This window comes from Elaeis guineensis, chromosome 11 (assembly GCF_000442705.2).
Source record: "Elaeis guineensis isolate ETL-2024a chromosome 11, EG11, whole genome shotgun sequence".
NCBI lineage: Eukaryota > Viridiplantae > Streptophyta > Magnoliopsida > Arecales > Arecaceae > Elaeis > Elaeis guineensis.
The window spans coordinates 17,583,924-17,598,455 of NC_026003.2; the positions used below are offsets into that span (position 1 = coordinate 17,583,924).

Here is a 14,532-nt window from a genome sequence, read left to right on the forward strand (position 1 = left end):
ATAGAGAGATATGATAGAGTCCTTGTCTAGATCAAATACCTAGTCAAGGCTTATCCAAACATGGCAAGTTAAGGGGCGCCCAACTCTTGAGCACCTCCTCATTTTCATGCATGGATCACTAGCAAAGGGTGCATAATGTATACCCTAAAAGCCATGAAAATTTTAAAAAAAAATTGGATAGATTCGGTGCAAAATTGAAAGAGTTTTGGATTTCTAAAACTCTATCTCATAGAATTCGAAATCCAAACTTATTCCTTTTTGATTTGATTCAAACCACCTTTCATGTAAGAAAGAAGAGAGGAGACCTTTTGTGAATGTGGGAGAGATCTGGGAGAGGGATTTTGTCACACAAAATAAGAGGAGATTTGCATTGAATGAGAGAGAGGGCGTGGGGAAGGCTTATGTGGTGCAAGGTGGAATCCTAGTCTTACTAGGATTCTATCTTATGACTTATTTTAATTTGGTTTTTCAAACCAAATCAAATTAAAATTAGATCAACCCAATTAAAATAAGTATTAACCCAATTAAGAACCTAATTTAATCAGATTAAATTAGATTTAAATCTGATTTAATTTTTTAATCAAATTAGAAATTAGATTGACCCAAGTCCTAGTTGAACTAGGACTAGTTTTTCCTTGCACTTGGCTTATCCAATAAATCAATTGGACTTGATCCAATCAAGCCCAAACCAAATCTAATTAAATCATATTTAATTAGACTTAATCTCAGCCCATTGGCTTAATCAAATTAAGTCAATTAGCAATCGAATTGCTAATCGATCCTCCTGCAACACTTGCACTGGGTTAATCTCAGCCCATTGGCTTAATCAAATTAAGCCAATTAGCAATCGAATTGCTAATCGATCCTCCTGCAACACTTGCACTGGGTTAAATGTCAATCATATTGATCATTTAACCCTAGAATGATTTTTAATCGTTGATCAACCATCCGATCGGATCATGAACTCTAATGTGTGTGACCTCATAGATCCGAACCTAAGCCGGTAGCACAGGAATAAATTTCTGTACCAATCGAAGTGACCATCTAGCAATGGTACCCGATGATCGGATAGGTCGAATGTGTAGAACAACATCCTTAGAACCCATGCGGATATAGTTTTCATATAATTCATTCCCTTGACCAAAATGATCATAGGACACCCCAGAGTTCAACTGTCAACTCTGATCAGGTTGTCCACATTGTATTTCAAAATATCAAATCCATCTGATGGATTATCCTGGCTAAGGTTTTGCTAAATTGAAATATAGCGACTCATTCTTCTCCAACTCTTGGAGTGGTCAATCCCATCTTGATCACACTCTGACTTCGCAAGTACTTGACTATGCCCAGAAGCCTTCCGTCCCTGAATTAGAAATTTAGTTAGTCCAGTACCAAAGCACAGTGAGTTGCTTGCAAGTCACTGAGGCGATCTCAAGTCTAAGGGACACTTATACCTATATCCCATCAGAGACATTCTCGACAGCAGAATACTCTGGAGTTGGTCACGTTCAATGATGATGTACCAGTACATCTCACCTGTATGCCATACCAGTGTCTCCACACTCTTTGGTTAAGAGGACAACCAACCCATATGGCCTACAGTGACCTATGCTCGATAGAAGCTGTCGTCCTTATTAATAGCCTATCATTTGGTCGTGAAATGTTTTAAGGACTAATCGATAAATCCTCTCTTTATCGAATCTAAATAGTCCTAAAGACTTCATCATAACAACGGAGTTCATTAGAAGATGAAAGCTTATGATGAAAATGCCAAATATATTTTATTTATTAACAAATCAATTACAATACTTGGTTGCTCAACCGTCAACAGCTTGACGATTGACTTTTTGAGATACATTTTTCAACAACTCCCACTTGTCCTAAAGCCACTCGGCACAGTATCTAATACCCATCTTCGACTTGTGGTTGTCGAACTCCTTTAACGCTAGGGCTTTAGTGAAGGGGTCGGCCAGGTTCTCCTTTCTGTTGATCTTTTGAAGGTCGACGTCACCTCGATCCACGATCTCTCAGATCAGGTGGAAGCGGTGCAAGATGTGCTTCGTCCGCTGATGTGTTTTGGGTTCCTTCGCCTGAGCTATGGCACCAGTGTTGTCGCAGTAGAGCAGGACCGGACCATCGAGGGAAGGTGTTACTCCGAGCTCATTGATGAATTTTCTCAGCCACACAGCTTCCTTCGCGACATCCGATGCTGCGATGTACTCCACTTCACAAACAGAGTCCGCCACAGTATGTTGCTTGGAACTCTTTCTGCAGATGGCTCCACCATTCAGAGTAAAGATATAACCCGACACGCTCCTGCTGTCATCATGGTCAGATTGGAAGCTAGAGTCTGTGAACCTCACAAGTTTCAGATCTGACTCGTCATAAACCAACCATTGGTCCTTAGTATTTCTCAAATACTTAAGGATGGCTTTAACCACTTTTCAGTGATTTTCTCCAGGATCAGATTGGTATCTACTCACTACTCCTAGTGAGTATGCCACATCTGGTCTTGTACATGTCATGACGTACATGATAGATCCCACGACTGAAGTATATGGGACTCTACTCATACGCTTTCTCTCTTCAGGAGTTGTCGGACAATCCTTCTTAAAGAGAGAAATTTCTTGGCCTATCGGTAGATAGCCCTTCTTGAAATTCTCCATGCTGAACCTCTTCAGCACAGTGTCTATGTACATGGACTGAAATAATCCAAGCATCCTTTTAGATCTATCCCTATAGATCTTCATCTCTAGGATGTAGGATGCTTCACCCAAGTCCTTCATGGAGAACTGTGATGACAACCAAACTTTTATTTCCTGTAGTGCGGGGATGTCATTCCCGATTAAGAGAATATCATCCACGTACAAGATAAGGAATACCACAACTGAACCATTTGCCCATTTATAGATGCAGGGCTCTTCTCCATTCTTAATGAAGCCATACGTTTTGATCACCTTATCAAAATGCATGTTCCAACTTCGAGAAGCTTGCTTCAATCCATAAATGGATCTCTGAAGCTTGCATACCTTAGACTCATCTGTGGATGTAAACCCCTCAGGTTGTATCATATACACCTCTTCGGTCAGCTCTCCATTCAGGAAAACTGTCTTTACATCCATCTGCCTGATCTCATAATTCAGATGGGCAGCTATTGCAAGCATTATCCGAATGGATTTGAGCATTGCCACAGGAGAAAATATCTCGTCATAGTCAATACCATAATGTTGACGATACCCCTTGACAATCAGACAGGCTTTATAGGTCTCCACCTTTCCGTCTGCACCCCTCTTCCTTTTGAAGACCCATTTACACCCAATGGGTTTAACCCCTTCAGGTGGGTCAACCAATGTCCATACATCGTTGACCTTCATGGACTCCATTTTGGATTTCATGGCTTCAAGCCATTTCTCGTAATCAGATCTCTGCATTGCATCCATATAGGTGATCGGATCCTCATTATTCTCATCAAGTTCAATGGGATCACCATCCCGGACCAAAAAACCGTAGTATCTGTCCGGCTGACGCGGTACTCTACCGGATCGCCTTAATGATACAGGTACATTGGGCTCCGGATCTGATCTAATCATATCCGACTCAGGTTCAGCTATTGGTGTCGGTTCTTCTACTTGTTGAACTTCATCAAGTTCAACCTTAGAGGCAACGGTTCCTTCACCAAGGAACTATTTTTCTAAAAAGATTGCCTTAAGGCTGACGAACACCTTTTGTTCATCAGCATGGTAGAAAAAATATCCTTTTATCTCTTTGGGGTACCCTATGAATGAGCATTTGTCAGACCTAGGTCCAAGTTTGTCTGTGACTAATCGTTTGACATAGGTCGGGCACCCCCAGACCCTAAGGTGTGAAAGTGCTAGCTTACGTCCCGTCCATATCTCAAATGGAGTCTTAATTACAGACTTGAAATCCTATTTAACAGATAACAGGCCGATTCGAGTGTATATCCCCAGAAGGATATCGACAAGCTAGCAAAACCCATCATGGATCGGACCATATCTAACAGAGTCCGATTCCTCCTTTCAGACACACCATTATGTTGTGGTGTTCCTGGAGGAGTCCATTGGGAGAGAATCCCATTCTCTCCTAGATATGTGAGAAATTCACTAGAAAGGTATTCTCCTCCTCGATTAGATCGAAGAGTTTTAATACTCTTCCCAGTTTATTTTTCTACTTCACTTCAGAATTGTTTGAACATTTCAAATGAATCCGACTTATGTTTCATCAGATAGATATATCCATATCGGGATAGGTCATCCGTGAAAGTTATGAAGTAGAAATATCCACCTCTAGCACTGATGCTCATGGGCCCGCATATATCAGTATGTACTAGGCCCAAGAGCTCAGTAGCTCTCTCATCTTTTCCAGTAAAAGGTGACTTGGTCATTTTACCAAGAAGACAGAATTCACAGGTTGGAAGTGATTCACAATCACTGACTTCGAGGATTTCCTCTTGAGTCAACCTGTTTATTCTGTTCTTGTTTATATGACCTAGCCTACAGTGCCATAAGTAGATATCTGACACACTATCTAATCTAGGGTGCTTGCCAGTAGAATAGACTCTTATCGGGCTTGATCTTTCTGGTCTGGCTCTGCACTGATGTCCTAGCCTGAACATGCACCTTCTTCACTTTCTTCTTCTTGTTCTTCTTCCCTTTCTTAAAAGGTCGAGAACCAGAAGATGAACCTTTCACTAAGTTCACCGACTCTTTGTGAAGTTGGAAATCCTTCTCAAAGTTCTGAAGCAACCCCGGTAACCCATGGTAGTTCTCTTCAGGCTTTGTCATTCTATAATGAGTGAGGAATGGAAGATAAGACTTGGGCAGCGAGTTCAGTATTGCATCTTTCCCAAGTTGCTCATGCAAGGAAAAGCCGAGCTTGCTCAATCGTTCCATCAGCTCGATCATGTACAATATATGATCAGTGACAGAGGCACCATCCCGCATTTTGGCATTGAAGATGGCACAACGAGTCTTGTGCCTCTCTACGTCATCGGATGTGCTAAAGGCATCCTCCAACACTTGAAGCATGTCCTTTGGCTGAGCCGTCTCGAATCTGCGACTGAACTCGTCGCTCATGGTAGCCAGCATGATACAGCGCACCGTGGTCTGGTCACTGAGCCACTTCTGGTAAGTATCTCTGACTGTTCCATGTGTATTGACAGCTGGCTCCTCAGATGCAGGATCCATTATCACATATAGGATCCGTTCATGCTCCAGGACTATCTTCAACTTTCGGTACCAGCTACCGAAGTTGGATCCCACCAACTTATCATTGTCCAACAATGATCGGAGCGATAGGGAAGTGGCCATATTTGCACAAAGGAGAACCATAACCTAATTAGTAATTGATTCATTAAACCTAAAAATTTAGACTTTAATCAAAAAGTTTCTCCCACTACTTTATTCGAATTGGTAGCCTCTACCTCCAATTCGAGAAATTACCCTAATTCCTTAGTGGGTACTAGAATCCACTTAGACTGCACACAAGCCCAACTTTGGTTGGCCAACCCATGTACATCTAAGGGTAGGTTTATAACCAATTGTTTCTCTAAATAATTTCTAGTAATTTTAATTTTGTCCCAAAAATCTAATCAGTAGGCTTTGGCCTCCACTGCAAGGATCCGGTTAGGTCCAACCATTAACATGATCATACTTGGTGTATCTAACCAATGAATGATTAAGCCCAAGTTTTGTTGGCTCACCTAACCACCATTAGAGAGACACTTCCAAGTCGTCATATGATGAGTGATAATTTCATTAGTCAACAAGCACCAGGCCTTTGGGTCTGCAATGATTATTGAGTTAATGGACTCATTATCAAACACCTTAATGGGAGGTTATGACTCAGTTATCTTCATAACTTTATTATTTTAAAGACTTAATAATTTTAGAAGATTTAAATAATATAGAGGATGAGGTCAGATGAACCAGCTTATTATGATCCTCCCACTGGCTTCACCAAGTCAGCTTAAGGGAGACCATTAAAAGGGCTGGTCTAGGAGCACCTAAATCAGTCACACTGAATTACCTAGCTGACATGGGTCAGCTCGAATAGTCAAGTGATCCGATCAAAATATAATTTCACCAAGAGGCCAGGTAAGTTCGATCAGTGAGAGGGTCTGCCAAAGCTTGCCTTAGACACTATCAGAAATGGCCAGATAAGCGGGCTCCCAATTAAAAACCACCAGTCTGGTTTACCTTAGACACCAACTGGTTTAATTAGTTTCGATTAGATCAACCTAACAGTTCGTGCTAAACCGCTTAGCCAAGAATCAAGTCCATTTGATTTTCGTTAAAGATATGGACTTGACCAACTACAACTATTGTAATTGATCTAGAGAATCCTTGACCTAATCTAAGACAACAATTGATTAGATTTAGTCAATTCTCTAATTAAGTCCATCTTTAATCTAACCATAGGTCTAATCCAATTAATGGACCTAATTCTCACTAACCCATTAACCCAATGTGTTATGGTTTGTGTCTTAGGTTCTTCAATTCACAATCCTAGAACCTAATCAAACAACTTCTTAATTCTTAATTAAGTTTTGGGCTGAGGGTTGGGTTCGACTTTTCAAAAAATAATTTTTATATTTATAAAATAATTTTATAATATGATTCTACCAACCATATTGCATGTTTGATTCATAATCAAGATACAAGTGAAATAAACATGAAACTACTTTAGATTTAATCTAAACAGGTTCATGTAATTGAAACAGTTTCAACTTTAAACAATTTCTTTGCACAAAAATTATTAACAAAGAGATTTTATTTTAGATTTAAACATCTTTTAAATCTAATAAATCATAAATTTAATCTAGATCATATCTAACAAATTTATGATTAAAGAAAGATCTACACAAACTAGAACAACCTTTGCACTGTAAAGGGTAAACCTTACAGCAGGACAATCTTGCAGTTCATGATTGATCTAAAATTTTAATTTCAGATTTAATAATCAGATTATAAATTAAATCTAATCTAAAAAATAATCTAAGCATGTATAAATAATTATGTAATAAAGAATCTAGGCTCTGATACCAATTGTTGGAACCAGATCTAGGGTTTCAGGGTTAGATCTTGAAACTTTTTCAAGATCATACAGCGGAAGACTAAAATAAATCAAAATTATTTTTTAAAATTAAAAAAATTTTAGATCTAAGATTCTATTATATGATTATTATATAGCATTAAATTAAAAATTAAAATATATAAATATAGCATGAACTACATGTTGATCATATCAACATATTTCTATACTACATCTAATGTATGTATTAAACAATAGATCAGATCTATTACCTTGCAAGTTAGATATTCTAACCTCGCTGATCTAGGCTTGAGGATGATGTTGCAAGACACACATACGTCCGGCCTCTAGGAGTCATCCACACGAGCCCACGAATCTCGATCAGAAGTCCTGCTTCAGGAAATCAGCACAATATGCTAGTACTGCGCTGATTCTTCTTTGATGGTTGATCAGGTGCCTCCTTCTTCTTGATTTGGACTCTTCCAAAGATGGAAAGTAGAAGGAGGAGTTTCAGATCTGAGACGCTCTCAGAAAACTTAAGATGGAGGGAGAAAAGATATGAAAACAAACAACCCTAGAAGAAGAACCTCTTCTTCTTCTCGTTTCTCTCTCTAGACACCCTAACTTGTGTCTTTTACATCTCCACGACCCAAAGGTCTTTCTCTCTGATTTTTGGATGGCTCAAAGCTCTCTTAAATCTCTATTTTTTTCAAAAATTTCATGAAGAAACTCATTTTATATAGAGAGATATGATAGAGTCCTTGTCTAGGTCAAATACCTAGTCAAGGCTTATCCAAACATGGCAAGTTAAGGGGCGCCCAACTCTTGAGTACCTACTCCTTATTTTCATGCATGGATCACTAGCAAAGGGTGAATAATATGTACCCTAAAAGTTATAAAAATTTAAAAAAAAATTTGGATAGATTCGGTGCAAAATTGAAAGAGTTTTGGATTTCTAAAACTTTATCTCATAGAATTCGAAATCCAAACTTATTCCTTTTTGATTTGATCCAAACCACCTTCCATGTAAGAAAGAAGAGAGGAGACCTTTTGTGAACGTGGGAGAGATCTGGGAGAGGGATTTTGTTGCACAAAATAAGAGGAGATTGGCGTTGAATGAGAGAGAGGACGTGGGGAAGGCTTATGTGGTGCAAGGTGGAATCCTAGTCTTACTAGGATTCTATCTTATGATTTATTTTAATTTGGTTTCTCAAACCAAATCAAACCAAAATTAGATCAATCCAATTAAAATAAGTTTTAACCCAATTAAGAACCTAATTTAATCAGATTAAATTAGATTTAAATCTGATTTAATTTTTTAATCAAATTAAAAATTAGATTGACCCAAGTCCTAGTTGAACTAGGACTAGTTTTTCCTTGCACTTGGCTTATCCAATAAACCAATTGGACTTGATCCAATCAAGCCCAAACCAAATCTAATTAAATTATATTTAATTAGACTTAATCTCAGCCCATTGGCTTAATCAAATTAAGCCAATTAGCAATCGAATTGCTAATCGATCCTCCTGCAACACTTGCACTGGGTTAAATGTCAATCGTATTGATCATTTAACCCTAGAACGATTCTTAATCGTTGATCAACCATCCGATCAGATCATGAACTCTAATGTGTGTGACCTCATAGGTCCGAACCTAAGCCGGTAGCACAGGAATAAATTTTTGTACCAATCGAAGTGACCATTTAGCAATGGTACCTGACGATCGGATAGGTCGAATGTGTAGAACAACATCCTTAGAACTCATGCGGATATAGTTTTCATATAATTCATCCTCTTGACCAAAATGATCATAGGACACCCCAGAGTTCAACTGTCAACTTTGATCAGGTTGTCCACATTGTATTTCAAAATATCAAATCTATCTGATGGATTACCTTGGCCAAGGTTTTGCTAAATTGAAATACAGTGACTCATTTTTCTCTAACTCTTGGAGTGGTCAATCCCATCTTGATCACACTCTGACTTCACAAGTACTTGACTATGCCCAGAAGCCTTCCGTCCCTGAATTAGAAATTCAGTTAGTCCAGTACCAAAGTACAGTGAGTTACTTGCAAGTCACTGAGGCGATCTCAAGTCTAAGGGACACTTATACCTATATCCCATTAGAGACATTCTCGACAGCAGAATACTCTGGAGTTGGTCACGTTCAATGATGATGTACCAGTACATCTCACCTGTATGTCATACCAGTGTCTCCACGCTCTTTGGTTAAGAGGATAACCAACCCATATGACCTACAGCGACCTATGCTCGATCGAAGCTGTCGTCCTTATTAACAGCCTATCAGTTGGTCGTGAACCGTTTTAAGGACTAATCGATAAATCCTCTCTTTATCGAATCTAAATAGTCCTAAGAATTTCATCATAACAACGGAGTTCATTAGAAGATGAAAGCTTATGATGAAAATATCAAATATATTTTATTTATTAATAAATCAATTACAATACTTGGTTGCTCAACCGTCAACAGCTTGACGATTGACTTTTTGGGATACATTTCCCAACATATATATGTGTGTGTGTCTATATATATATATATATATATATATATATATATATATATATATTTATATATGTATATGTGTGTGTGTATATATATATGGGGTGTGTGTGCGCGTGCGTGTGTGTATGTATGTATGTATGTGTGTGTGCGTGCGTGTGTGTGTATGTATATATAGATACATACATACATAAATACATACCTATATATATGTATATGTATACATATACATATATATGTATGTATGGATGTATACACATATACTTATATATGTACACACACACGCGCATACACACACACATATACATATATATGTATATATAGACACACACACATATATACTTACACACGCACGCGCGCGCGCACACACACAGAGATATATATATATATATATATATATATATAGTTAATATGGTGTTATTTGTAATCATAGCTGAAGAAATTCTTGTAGAAATAAAATTGAGTGTATGATGACATTTTATGAATGTTGATATAGTGTCTAATATGAATCCATGGTGGCATTTGAAAAGTGTTGCCTAGCATAGTCTACAAAAGCATTTGTGAGTTTGTATGGTTTAAACTATATGGTAGTTGGAAAATATCACCTAGCATTATCTACGACAACATTTTCACAAATATTAGTATAGATTTCAAGCCTTCGTAGTATTCAAGAACATCATGTGAAAGATCAATAGTGGCATTTATTCAATGTGTATATATATATATTAAAATTCACTAAATGTTAATAAATCATTTCCTTGTATTTGAAACATGTCAGCATAAATCTATAGGACTCTTAAAAGCAAATTGAGATTTGGATTGAGATAAAACTGCACTTTTTGATGCTTTTGGTAGGCGTAGTTGAAAAGGAATATGTGGTAAGTTGTTATACCCTATAGACCATTTTTATTTAGATGCCATGTAGTGACATGGATTAGCAAGAGATTGCATTGCTGACTTTTGATACCAATGTGGTGTTATGTAACTGGAGGTGTTAAGTATCCGGAGTTGTGTTCGATCGGAGCTTGTGATGGATGTCCAATTCGTGGCCAATGGGGATTAAATTGTTGGTCTTCAATTCCTAGTGAATGGAATTGATGCACTATATATTACTATTTACCACTATTGATGAACAATGTATAATGCGTTGACTATGTTGATAATTTAATGACTTATGATTTATTAGTAGTGGTATTATTGCAAGTTATGTTGGTTACTGAATACGATGTAGTACACACTACTCACTATTCATGGATTACTACCCATTGTTTACCATTGTAATTACAAAAGATTTTTGAAAGAATTATCATAGTTTCTATTAAAATTTTATTTTCTATCAAATGATACTGCTTATTTGACTTCTCCTGCACCACTTTTGCTATAATAAATCCATTTATACTATAATAGAATTTATGGTACAGCAGAAAAAATCTATAATAACAGACAAAACAATGCCAAAAAAATACAGCAAATCATTAATAAAATCTATGCCAATTGTGTCACTTAAAATTATTGCCGCTGCTTAGGTCATTATAAGCAACTTTGTTATAATGATCATGAGTCATCTATAGTAGTTGTAACTATTGCTATACATGCAAGGAATATTCTTATATACATATCTATATGTCAGATTGAACTTAAGACTCTTAAATTGTTATTTGCCACCCAGCCACTAGGACAAACCTTCTAGTATAAAGCTATGATTTATTATACTTATTCAATATTTATTCACATTTTAAAATATACTCATTTGAAATATGTTAAGATGTTTTTATATTTTAAAAATTAATTATATTCATAAAAAATGCAATCTCTTCTTTTTAAGAGAAAATAAAAAATGAATAATTTCATTTTATTCTTTATGATATTTTAAAAACTTTTCATTTAAACTATTTAAAATATCAATAATTTCAACATATTTCTATCATTATATATTTTTTAAAGTCATTTAAAAATTAACTAATTCATGATTCTATTTATTTATAATATAATTACAAAGTCATGATATTTAATATAGAATACATTTAATGCTTTATATTATATATTTTATTCAAGTAGTTTTAATTTTCATATATTTTTAATGCAAATTTGGTTGGATTTATGATCCAAATACTTGGTTCATCCGATCTTCATAAAAATTTTTAGTAATTACATCTTAGGTCATTATTTAGTTACAATATATTGCTTGCAGCATTAATAGTGGGACTCGTACTAAAAGCTATTTTCATCTAATCATCAAACTGACTTTACTTATATATGTAACTCATTCATTAAATGGATTGGATCAAATCAAGGTGAAAATAATATATTTAGTCTATCAAAAAATTTCAAGTAAAAATATAGTGTACAATCAATTTTATTGAATTTACTGCACCTCTAATAATCAATAAGCATTAATGATTTTTGTTTTCATTAGAGTAGATAGAAGATAGTGTGAGCTCTCCTATATTAATAAGTTATTAAAAAATAAATTAATTAATTAAAATCACTAACATATATAAAATGATTATGAAATAGATTAAAAATATTAAGCGAAACCTAACTTATAGTAGTTTTTCAACTATTTATCTGACTTGACCGATCATGTTCCAATTTAATAAATCGATCTGGCAAAATGAAATTGAAAATAACATACTTAACCCACTAAAAATTGTTAAGTACAGATAAAATGTATAATAGCCGATATATGTCGTTGAAATCTCATTACTTCTAAAATTTATTATATATGTAATATTTATTCTAAAAATTCAAATACATATTTAGTGATGAAATATTATTATTGCAAAAAATCCAAATCAGCTTATAATGATTCTAATTCGTCATAATAATAAATCATAGATAATTAGCAATGCAAATTATCAGTTATATAATCATGTATAGATGGCAAAATTTATTTCACTGATATATGGTGAGTATTTATATATTGCCAAATTAAGTTCTACTTAATCAGAAATATTTCTTTACAAGGTACTACTTGCAATATAAAAACTTGACCAATACCCATCAATAAGCATTATAATATTATAGACTTTTATAATAATTTTTAAAATTATTACCATAGAATATAAGATACCATTGCTATATAATAACTTTTAGCATCACTCCCAGTGAACCACTATAATAATATATATCTTTTGTAATATTTTTTAAAACCATTACAAGAGAATATTTATAATAACATATTTTACTCAGTGTTACTAAAATTGCATTATTATAAATTTTGTTTGTTGTAGCATTGATTGTTCAATCAAAGCCTCTAAATGTTGGTTGGAGGACGTAAGCAAAATTAAACATTCGGAAGATTGAATTACTAAAATCGCATCATCATAGATTTTGCATGTTGTAGTGTAGATTTTTCAATCAAAGCCTCTAAATGTTAGTTGGAGGAAGTTAGCACAATTAAGCATCCGGAAGATTGAATTGTTAATGGATTCTCAGTCTCATCCAGTTCAATTAATTCATAAAGGTAGTTGATCCCGAAGGGAAAAACCTCTTTGGCATATTCTTCTACCCAGATTGTAATTTTCTTTGGAAGGGGAAAATTGATCCCTACCCTAGGACCAACCACCATTTTATGTTTAATCTGCATTGACCTAAAATTTAATTCCCATCCATTAATTTATTTCATCAAACTTTCATATGAGGCACGCAAAAGTGTGAAAACCAGTGGTTAAATATAGAATATTAATCGTGCGTGGATTATGAGCCTATCCGGATCTGCGCCATGCAACCGTTAAAATATCCCAAACCATTGCAGCCATTGTTAAGTGGTTATCGAACGACGCGTTGCCAAACAATGAAACTATTTCTCGCCAACCAACGATTGACTTCAGCATATATCTTCAACTATAAATATCATCCCTTCTCCACCTGTAGGTTGCACCCTCGAACTCCTCCATGGCCTCCTTCCAATCCAATCCTTTCCTCCTTTTCCTTCTCTCTTTGATGGTCGTGGTGGCCTCAGCCTCTGGTGGTGAGTTCACACTGGGAAAAGAGAAGCCGACCCGTTCAACGAAAAAAGAGAAGCCGACCCGTTCACCAAAAAAAGAGAAGTCGACCCACCTCCACTTCTACATGCATGACAGCAATGGCGGCCGTAAACCCACTGCCATCCGGGTCGTGCAAGGGCCGCCGCTGAACTTGCCGGGGTCCAATTCCAACTTCGGAGATGTTTTTGTGATGGACGACCCACTGACAGAGGGGCCGAAGTCGACGTCGACGTCGAAGCTCGTCGGACGGGCCCAAGGCTTGCATGTGTTTGCATCCCGGGATTCAGCTGACACAGCTTTGCTATTGACAACCAACCTTGTGTTCACGGAGGGGAAGTACAATGGAAGCACGCTTTCCATACTGGCGAGGGATGCTATCTTTGCACCGGTGAGGGAGTTGCCGGTGGTCGGAGGGACTGGCGAGTTCCGTCTGGCTCGAGGCTATGCTCTCCTAAGGGACGGAAAGGCACCGGTGAGGGAGGTAATGCTGTATTGGAGTTGGATGTTCATGTTATGCATTATTGATGTGTACTGCTCGTTGTTCCCTCGTTAGTTTTCTTTGTTCTTGGATTGAGTCCTCATGTCAGATTGTTCTTTATGATCGTTAGTGGTTTCGAATAAAAATTTCACTTGGATATTTATGATGTTATAATACTTTTGTTATCCATTTCTATCACACTCGAACCAGACGGCCCGAGCCAGACATGCAATAGACAGCTGCACATCCTTAGGATTTAATTTCATAAGATATATAAGGCTTGTCCATTCAAAGATATTCACATCATCCAAACTCATGTAATGGTAGATAAGCAATAGTTGACTTAACATAATTATTCCAAACGAGTTTACATCCTAGAGTCACGTGTTCAAATATTTTATTCAAAAAAAAATTAATAATTAATTTTTTCTAGATCTAAAGCTCCTCACAACTTGATTCCAATCCCAAACTATTTCATTGCATCTAAAAAAAATAG

The 14,532-nt window shown here is 36.3% G+C and overlaps 1 protein-coding gene across 1 annotated transcript in view; it reads left to right on the forward strand.

Annotated features, from left to right (window-relative positions):
* The first annotated feature begins 13,466 nt into the window (after window positions 1-13,466).
* LOC105034049 (dirigent protein 21-like) overlaps window positions 13,467-14,532 on the forward strand; it is a 24,658-nt gene continuing 23,592 nt past the window's right edge. Inside the window, exon 1 of the mRNA XM_073245849.1 lies at window positions 13,467-13,998. Coding sequence (XP_073101950.1) covers window positions 13,467-13,998 — 532 coding nt within the window. The remainder of the gene's footprint in view (window positions 13,999-14,532) is intronic.